The sequence below is a fragment of the Leptinotarsa decemlineata genome, unplaced genomic scaffold, assembly GCF_025532065.1.
Source record: "Leptinotarsa decemlineata unplaced genomic scaffold, Ldec_3_MD MMD2_tig00005515, whole genome shotgun sequence".
NCBI lineage: Eukaryota > Metazoa > Arthropoda > Insecta > Coleoptera > Chrysomelidae > Leptinotarsa > Leptinotarsa decemlineata.
The window spans coordinates 50,840-61,284 of record NW_027412630.1 but is presented as its reverse complement, the minus strand read 5'-3'; the positions used below and the strand labels follow the sequence as shown (position 1 = coordinate 61,284).

General features: G+C 41.4%; 1 protein-coding gene and 1 pseudogene across 1 annotated transcript; one reads left to right on the top strand and one right to left on the bottom strand.

Moving 5' to 3' along the window:
* The first annotated feature begins 6,283 nt into the window (after positions 1–6,283).
* On the top strand, positions 6,284–6,744 carry LOC141484356 (histone H3-like; annotated as a pseudogene).
* Positions 6,745–9,737: 2,993 nt separating this feature from the next.
* On the bottom strand, positions 9,738–10,165 carry LOC141484355 (histone H2B). Its single transcript, XM_074179408.1, has one exon. The coding sequence runs from the start codon at positions 10,107–10,109 to the stop codon at positions 9,738–9,740; it is 372 nt and encodes a 123-aa protein (XP_074035509.1). The 5' UTR covers positions 10,110–10,165.
* Between the last annotated feature and the right edge of the window lie 280 nt (positions 10,166–10,445).

Below are 10,445 nucleotides of genomic sequence, written 5' to 3'. Positions count from 1 at the left end.
CACCGTTTCAGGGTAATCTTTTATTTAGACGTACTCAAAAAAAAATAATTTCAAGAGTTCGAAGTCTCGATTCGGCAAGCGTTGAGATTATACCAATGCAACAACGTACATAAATATATATATATACTTGTTAAAAAAAAAAAAAAAAGAGAAGCGCTCGACGATTTCGTATCGTACGGCAAACATATTCAGACGAGGCATCGTGTACCGAAATCGCGCACGACTCAATTTTATATTCGTCGTGTAGAGGACGCGCGTAGTATTTCATTTACCATGCGTTCTAACTGACACGGCCGGGCGAATATCTTTCACAACCATCGGAAATCTCGTTGTGTAATCGGTAACGTAAAAATTCGTACGAAACAAAAACTTTCACGTTTCGACCGCGATTAAACTAATTTCCTACGGAGCGGTTTTTTAACAGTCACACACTCCTAGGTACCCGGCGAAGGCGGCGTCGTCGGCATCATCGTCATCGACGGCGAAATGTATCGTCGTATATCGCGTTCGCGTTCGACAAAAGAGCGTACGCTTCACAACACGATCGACGAACAACATTAGCGCCAATAATCGACGACAACGACGCGGCAACACAACAATACGCACAAACGTCATATATTATAATTCTCGGTAAAGAAAATTACACGCCTAATTGAAAAACCTCTAAGACGAATTTGTATAGTTCGAGAAGAGGACTAATACTAATCGAAAGGATGATGACGACAGACAACAACGTCGTCGTCGTCGTCGTCAATTTCACCGTCATTCGGAAAACGTAGTCCACCGCCGTCGCTCATTTTCTTTTCTATCGAAACGAAACATAAAGCGACAAATTAGTTCGAATATCGTAGAAGGAAAAAGGAGAGATTTAACTCTTTTCTCGCTCGCGATATATATATTTGATCAGACATGTCGTATATAGTACAATATCAGTGTAATGATCCTTCCGCAGGTTCACCTACGGAAACCTGTTACGACTTTTACTTCCTCTAAATGATCAAGTTTGGTCATCTTTCCGAAACATCGAAGACGCGCAAACGAACGCACATCGCGCTCAGTCCGAAGACCTCACTAAATCATTCAATCGGTAGTAGCGACGGGCGGTGTGACAAAGGGCAGGGACGTAATCAACGCGAGCTTATGACTCGCGCTTACTGGAATTCCTCGTTCATGGGAACAATTGCAAGCCCCCAATCCCTAGCACGAAGGAGGTTCAACGGGTTACCCGGGCCGCTCGGCCAGGGAGGACACGCTGATCCTTCGTGTAGCGCGCGTGCGGCCCAGAACATCTAAGGGCATCACAGACCTGTTATTGCTCAATCTCGTGCGGCTAGACGCCCGCCTGTCCCTCTAAGAAGAATTGTTTATACGCCGACAGTAAAAACCGCGCACGATAAGGCCGAAGCCCCATCGGCGGGCCTTTAGGATGTCGGAAAACGCCTAGTAGTAGCCAGAGTCTCGTTCGTTATCGGAATTAACCAGACAATCGCTCTCCACCAACTAAGAACGGCCATGCACCACACCACCCACCGAATCAAGAAAGAGCTCTCAATCTGTCAATCCTTCCGGTGTCGGGCCTGGTGAGGTTTCCCGTGTTGAGTCAAATTAAGCCGCAGGCTCCACTCCTGGTGGTGCCCTTCCGTCAATTCCTTTAAGTTTCAGCTTTGCAACCATACTTCCCCCGGAACCCAAAAGCTTTGGTTTCGGAAGCTGCCCGCCGAGTCATCGGAGGAACGTCGGCGGATCGCTAGCTGGCATCGTTTATGGTTAGAACTAGGGCGGTATCTGATCGCCTTCGAACCTCTAACTTTCGTTCTTGATCAATGAAAGCGTTTTTGGCAAATGCTTTCGCTTCTGTCGTCTTGCGACGATCCAAGAATTTCACCTCTAACGTCGCAATACGAATGCCCCATCCGTTCCTATTAATCATTACCTCGGGGTTCCGAAAAACCAACAAAATAGAACCGAGGTCCTATTCCATTATTCCATGCACACAGTATTCAGGCGAAGTTTTAGCCTGCTTTAAGCACTCTAATTTGTTCAAAGTAAACGTGCCGGCCCACCTCGACACTCAATGAAGAGCACCGCGGCGGGATTGAGTTGGGCCGCCTTGCGAGCTAAGCCCACGGCAGGACGTCCCGCGGCACACCAGTTAACACCGCGGACGATGAACCGAAGGCGCGGGACACAGATTCGACTACGAGCTTTTTAACCGCAACAACTTTAATATACGCTATTGGAGCTGGAATTACCGCGGCTGCTGGCACCGACTTGCCCTCCAATTGATCCTCGTTAAAGGGTTTAGAGTGTACTCATTCCGATTACGGGGCTCGGATGAGTCCCGTATCGTTATTTTTCGTCACTACCTCCCCGTGCCGGGAGTGGTAATTTGCGCGCCTGCTGCCTTCCTTGGATGTGTAGCCGTTTCTCAGGCTCCCTCTCCGGAATCGAACCCTGATTCCCCGTTACCCGTTACAACCATGGTAGGCGCAGAACCTACCATCGACAGTTGATAAGGCAGACATTTGAAAGATGCGTCGCGGTGCGAGACCGTGCGATCAGCATAAAGTTATTCAGAGTCACCAAGGTGTACGATGACGAGCGAACCCGCCACCGATTGGTTTTGATCTAAATAAAAGCGCTCCTTCCGTCTCCGGTCGGAACTCTGTTTGCATGTATTAGCTCTAGAATTACCACAGTTATCCAAGTAAATGTGGGTACGATCTAAGGAACCATAACTGATTTAATGAGCCTTTCGCGGTTTCACCTTAATTTGGCTTGTACTGAGACATGCATGGCTTAATCTTTGAGACAAGCATATGACTATGGCAGGATCAACCAGGGAGCTGACGTTCTATCGTAGAACTAGTTCAGTCTCCATAATATTAAAATAATAATAAATACGGAGGAAAACAGATCTATATTCTCTTTTCGTGCGTGTTGTGTGTGCGTTATACGAAATATAAATTTTCGAAACGCCACGCTCAACGAAAAAGTTGTTATATATCTCTATGTGTCTCTGCATTATTTCATTCAAATAAAACCGGACCGACAACAAATCGAACTATAACATTGCTCAAGAAGAAATATTTACAACACACGCTCGTCGTACTCGACCTGATGATAATGTTACACAAACCACCGCGTACACGTACGTATGGTAATTTTTCGAAATACAATATATAATAGACGATATATACGTCGACGGCACAAAACTTCGAACATTCTCTCGACCTTCGCTAGATTGAAAGCGACTCGGTGTTCTCGAAAGATTCGTTCCGAAATTATATTTATTCTCGCTCGGACAGAGGAGAGCTGTCGCATATTTTGTGTAATAACAAAATTTTTGTTATTTTTTGGTTGATCGCATAGGGACCGCTTACGTAGAAACGCTCGCTAAATCCGCGATCTCGCAGTGTCTGACGGTTTCGGTTGGGTAGAAGCAGAAGATATACTACTACGAACTATCCACACCACCGTGGGCGAAGCCCGCACTCGACACGATATCGAATTAATGTTATTATTCAGCAGAAAAACGAATATCGTGTGATTGGTTATCGGTGACCACGGTACCGACAGCGCTCGAGCAAGCGTCTGCCGATACTATAGAGGAAGCGTTTTCGATCCGTTTCGAAACGTACCTATCCCCCTATAGCGGCGTTTCGAGCACATCGCCCGTTTTCCGTTAACGCTGACGGGACCCTACGCGACTTTCGGTTTTTTCCACTTTTCGTATAGTCCTAGTCAATATAATTTATATCCGTCGATATGATATTGTATCAGACATGAATACGCATATCGATCGATATATTAAAATATTATAGGATAACGTTCTGACAACAGGACGTCTCGATTACAATGTTTATCGGAAAGTGTAGTGAAAATTTGTGTAAGGCCATACCGCTTTCTCGCCGTTACAACATATAAGTTGAGACGGTGAGACGATACTTGAATTAATGGGAGCAAACAGAATTTCGGAAGCGTGATAAAAAATTTTCAAAGAGAAATTTTGGCGAAAATTTCACTATACTTTCGATATTTTCACCACACTTTCCGTTATTTTCACCACACTTTCCGTTCATGATTATTTTCGCCAAAATTTCCGTCTGAAATTTTTTCTTCACGCTTCCGAAATTCTGCTCGCACCCAGAAGGCAGAGGTAAACTTTCATTACACTTTCCGTTATATTTATGTTTTCACTACACTTTCCGATACTTTTATATTTTCACCACACTTTCCGTTCACGATTATTTTCGCCAAGTTTTCCATCTGCAATATTTTCTTCACGCTTCCGAAATCTGCTCGCTCAGAAGGCAGAGGTAAACTTTCATTACACTTTCCGTTATATTTATGTTTTCACTACACTTTCCGATACTTTTATATTTTCACCACACTTCCGTTCATGATTTATTTTCGCCAAAATTTCCATCTGAAATGTTTTCTTCACGCTTCCGAAATTCTGCTGCCCCAGAAGGCAGAGGTAAACTTTCATTACACTTTCCGTTATATTTATGTTTTCACTACACTTTCCGTTATCTTTTATATTTTCACCACACTTTCCGTTCATGATTATTTTCGCCAAAACTTCCATCTGAAATATTTTCTTCACGCTTCCGAAATTCTGCTGCTCCCAGAAGGCAGAGGTAAACTTTCATTACACTTTCCGTTATATTTATGTTTCACTACACTTTCCGATACTTTTATATTTCACCACACTTTCCGTTCACGATTATTTTCGCCAAAGTTTCCATCTGAAATATTTTCTTCACGCTTCCGAAATTCTGCTCGCTCCCAGAAGGCAGAGGTAAACTTTCATTACACTTTCCGTTATATTTATGTTTCACTACACTTCCGTTATCTTTTTATATTTTCACACACTACACTTTCCGTTATCTTTTATATTTCACCACACTTTCCGTTCACGTTATTTTCGCCAAAGTTTCCATCTGCAATATTTCTTCACGCTTCCGAAATTCTGCTCGCTCCCAGAAGGCAGAGTAAACTTTCATTACACTTTCCGTTATATTTATGTTTTCACTACACTTTCCGCTACTTTTAAATTTTCACTACACTTTCCGTTTTCTTTTATATTTTCACTACACTTTCCGTTCGGTTATTTCGCCAAAATTTCCATTTCAAATTTTTATTTCACGCTTCCGATATTCTGCTTGTTCGCGGAAGGCAGAGGTAAACGTTCACTACACTTTCCGTTATCTTTTATATTTTCACTACACTTTCCGTTATCTTTTATATTTTCACTACACTTTCCGTTCGGGTTATTTCGCCAAAATTCCAATTCAAATTTTTATTTCACGCTTCCGATATTCTGCTTGCTACCGGAGGGCAGAGGTCGATTAAGTTTGACGATAGTCGTGTCACTAAGTGTTCTGGCGATGTTCTAAATTTACTGTAGTCTCTGGAGATACCCTACATTTTGTTTTATAAAAGAGAAGACATTAGTAGATCAAGATGTTCACATGATGTGGTGCTTGCTGCTGCTGCAGGTTTTTCCGGGTTTTCCTGCAGCTGAAAAAGCAAATGCGCCACTGGAATCATCAATGAAGTCGCCCCTCCGGAGCGTCAATTAAATTTTGTTGTTTCATAATTTCATGATTTGTATTACTTTCTTGACCTGAGACTTACTTCAAAAATATAAAAAATACACACGAATTCATTTCATAAGCTTTTGTGGTTCTGAAAAGAACCTTTTTTTTATGGAAACGGTAAGGACAATACAGGGGGAGGCATTAAATTCAACCGCCAAATCCGTACAAGGTTCGACCTTGCCTTTTCAGGGCGTATACAACATCCATGGCTGTGACGGTTTTGCGTTTCGCATGTTCGGTATATGTTACGGCATCTCTGATAACATTTTCGAGAAATACTTTGAGTACTCCACGAGTTTCTTCGTATATCAAACCCGAAATACGTTTAACACCACCTCGACGGGCTAATCTTCTAATGGCAGGTTTCGTTATTCCTTGGATATTATCACGCAATACTTTACGATGACGTTTCGCTCCTCCTTTTCCTAAACCTTTACCTCCCTTGCCACGACCAGTCATTTCGAATGTTAAGAATAAATTATATACTGCACGATACGAATGAAATACTGTTAGTGATACTAACGACAGACTTCGACTAAAGTTCTACACCGAACTCGGTCGGGTTTTGTTAAATTTCATGACTCCGCCCACAACTGGAAATCGGACCAATGGCGTCTCGTCTAGATGGTATATAATAGTTGGCGTGTATAAGCCGACTCAGTTCATATGTTGTCCGTCTATCGTTCGGTATACATTTCGTTCGTTACAATTCGCAATAGGTTTTGAAAATGGCTCGTACCAAGCAGACCGCTCGTAAATCGACTGGAGGTAAAGCTCCGAGAAAACAATTAGCTACTAAAGCAGCTCGCAAAAGTGCACCGGCTACGGGAGGTGTTAAAAAACCTCATCGTTACAGACCCGGTACTGTTGCTCTCGAGAAATTCGACGTTATCAGAAGAGTACTGAATTGTTGATTAGGAAATTACCCTTTCAACGTTTAGTTCGAGAAATCGCTCAAGATTTCAAAACCGATTTACGATTCCAAAGTTCAGCCGTCATGGCTTTGCAAGAAGCTAGCGAGGCGTATTTGGTAGGACTCTTCGAAGATACGAATTTGTGCGCCATTCACGCCAAGCGCGTTACCATTATGCCCAAAGACATTCAGTTAGCAAGGAGAATACGCGGAGAACGAGCTTAATTTCATATATATATATCCCAATATATATTGAAAATATATACAAAAAAAAGGTTCTTTTCAGAACCACAAAATGCAATTGATGAAAGAATTCGTTTATCGATAGATATGAATGAATGAATGAATGAATGTATGATATTTTCAATAACTCGCATCACGTAAATATTAAATCACGGGTGTTTGCAGAACATGTTCAGTATGATCCAAATATGGATTATAATACTGAAATTTTTTACTTTCCGAAACGAATCTTTCGAAAAGATCATTTTTAGAAACGGCTGAGATAAATAACGAAAAACAAGCGATCACTGAATGAAAGATCGCTCATAACATCACCATCTTTTCGTAAATTTCCTCTGATTCATATTTTTGAATACTGGCATAAATCTCGAGTGACTTTTTGTAATATACCCTATACCAAAAATGAATCGTTCTCGAGATATTCGATCGTTTATACAGAAAAAGTAGGTATTATTCGGTTCTCGAGCCATTTCCCTATAAAATTGAAAACAAGTCTCATAGAATACATAAGCTATTATTGATTCATCAAAATATTACATTCCGTCGTCTTGTAGGAGGAGTAACATTTCCAAAATGATGAACGAGGTATTTGGAGTCGATGAGTAATTCTGAAGATATAAAAATCAGTGATTTCTCAAATGGAACACCCTTAGTTTGGAAATCTCGAAATGATTTTGACTCATTTTCCTGAAACGATCCCAATATCAGAAAATAAGTCAACTGTTCACAAGACATATTTCAATGAAATAGAAAGACAGAGCAATATTTTTTAATTTTTACTCTTTTACGAAATTATTCGATTCATATCAATTCGATAGTCGGCGGCGGCGGCGGAAGAAATATTATTTATCTATTTTTTTTCTGTTTATAGGGATAGGCTAGGTAGGTAGTTCTGACTATTTATTTATATATTTGTTGGACAGTTGAATTATATACGAATTCTTGTAAAAAAAATTGTGGCCCTGAAAAGGGCCATTTGTTTTCTTAGACTTCGTCGCCGGAGAGAGAAGTCAACTGATAGAAGAATTTACTTCTTCTTTTTTGGAGAGGCAGCTTTTTTGGCTTTCGGAGAAGATGCCGATGCAGGGGTCGCTTTCGCGGTTTTCGGTTTGGGTGCTTTCGGCTTTTTTGTTGGTCCTTTGTTAGTTTTCTTTGCTTTCGAAGGAGACTTGGTTTTACTAGCAGAAGTCGCGGACGAAACCTTAGAAGCGACGGTCTTTTTATCCTCGGCAGTTACCTTTTTAGGCTTGGCTGCGGCAGCCGCTTTCTTTTCCGGAGAGGCTTTCTTACCTTTCGGTGATGCAGCAGCCTTCTTGCCGGTTTTAGCTTTTTCACCAGCTACGCGTTTAACGGGAGTTTTTTTGGCCTTCGCACCGGCCGTACCGGACGTTTTCTTTTCGGTAGCCGACGGTTTTGCCGAACCAGAAGATGCCGATGCCAATTTGAACGACCCCGATGCACCTTTTCCTTTAGTTTGTACTAATGATCCGGAAGCAACCGCAGATTTAAGATATTTCTTGATGAAAGGTGCCACTTTTTCTGCGTCAGCCTTATAATTCGCCGCAATATATTTTTTTATGGCTTGTAAAGAGGAACCACCCCGTTCCTTCAATCCTTTAATAGCGTTATTAACCATTTCCGACGTAGGTGGGTGAGAAGGTTTACTTCTTGGATTTTTAACTTTCTTTTCTTTCTTCGCAGTAGACTGTGCCTGCGGCGACGAAGATGAATTAGCCGAAGCCGAAGAATTCTGATTTTCTATGTCTGCCATAGTAAAAAAACAACTGACAATATATTCTCGGAAGATAGATGCTACACTCGTTAGGCGTCTAGAGAGAATGATGTAGTCCTCTGGTGTTCCGTTTGTTTAAATATTCTGGGTCGAAGCACAGGCGGACGGGAGACTGAACGCTCGACATTCTCGTTAGACACGATATTGACGGCTTCCATTCTGCTGTCGAAATGTTCGCATCAACTTCTTTACGAAATCAATGCCGGTTTCCTATTTAGACTTCGACTAGCACAATAACGTGGATAGATTCTACGTATTCCGAAAATATTTTCTGATAAGAAAAAGCTAATATTAAACCTCGACAACTCACAGTAAATTACAATGAAATATGAAGTATTGATGATTTTGACGTAACTCCAGACAATTCCTTTCCGAAAATACTCGTAATCGATGATCTGGAAGGAACCTTCGAATAAATATCATAGGCGCGACTGTCTATAGAAACATGATACATTAGCCGATAATACTCGATAAATACACGAGTGAATAGGGGCATCGAAGAGACCTCGTGTCTACCTTCATACACGACTATAACCAAGAACCGACGCTTCTAATAGCATCAACATTTTCAAAAATTATCCCTATAAAAGTGTTCGATGAAAACGGCATTCGAATAATAACGAACGTTATTAATGTTATATTCGATAAGATATAATCATCGTAATATACTTTCAATAAAAAGGTCGATACTACAACACGAACGAACGAACGAACGAACGACGATACTGTGAGCTCTATCTATAACGGAGTAATACACACCCACCCCCACCCGAAATATATAAATCGTCAATGTTATAGTCGAAATCAGAAATGCTAATCATAAACGTTTTTAGACAACATATTAGCACGTAAATAAAAAAAAACACGTTAAAAAATAACATAAGTAATAGAGTACATGACTAGTATAACAGTAACGAACGTTAACTTTTTAGGTTGATAGGTAGGTAAGCACCATCTAAATATAGGTGGCAAAATTATTTATTATCATCGCGCGTTTCACGAAAGGAGGTAACAATGTACTGATAACAAGGCAACCCAACCGAGTGAGACCTAGCGCCCTAGCAAAAATAAATTATCATTCAGCGTCGAAACGATATTGTAAGAATTCTTTCATAAATATTTTGTGGTTCTGAAAAGAACCGTTTTTTTTTAAGAATGTATATCGTAGACCGGAATAAGTAAATTATTTCGAACTGGTATATTTCGTAACTGCTTTGGTGCCTTCGCTGACGGCGTGCTTCGCCAATTCACCAGGAAGTAACAGACGTACTGCAGTCTGAATTTCTCTGCTCGTAATAGTCGATCGCTTGTTATAATGAGCAAGACGGGAGGCTTCCGCTGCGATACGCTCAAATATATCATTTACGAAACTGTTCATGATGCTCATCGCTTTACTGGATATTCCGGTATCGGGATGGACTTGTTTCAATACTTTGTAGATATAAATTGCGTAACTTTCCTTCCTCCTCCTCTTCTTTTTCTTATCGGTCTTCGATATATTCTTTTGGGCCTTTCCGGCCTTCTTCGCAGCCTTTCCACTAGCTTTGGGTGGCATTCTGAAAATTTAATTTCGTCAATATCAAACAAACAAGTACTATCGTGCAGGTTTGCTTTCGACTCAGTGTAAAAGACGCCCCCCATGCCCCTCCCGGGTTGTGTGCCCAGGTCGCAAGCTCCCTCCTTACGGAAATGCTTCCGCAGGTTTGGACCTGGCGACCCTTTCCTTCCACCCCCGTTTCTTAAGGAAACGGTCCTCAATCCAGCTGCTGGCACTTCAGCAAGATTGATATCTAACCTCTTTTGGTTGGAAACCAGCCTTTAGGTGCTTTTATTTCCCTATCTAACTTCTCGGTTTAAATTTTATTTGGCTCTTGTTTGTCGCGGTATTCCT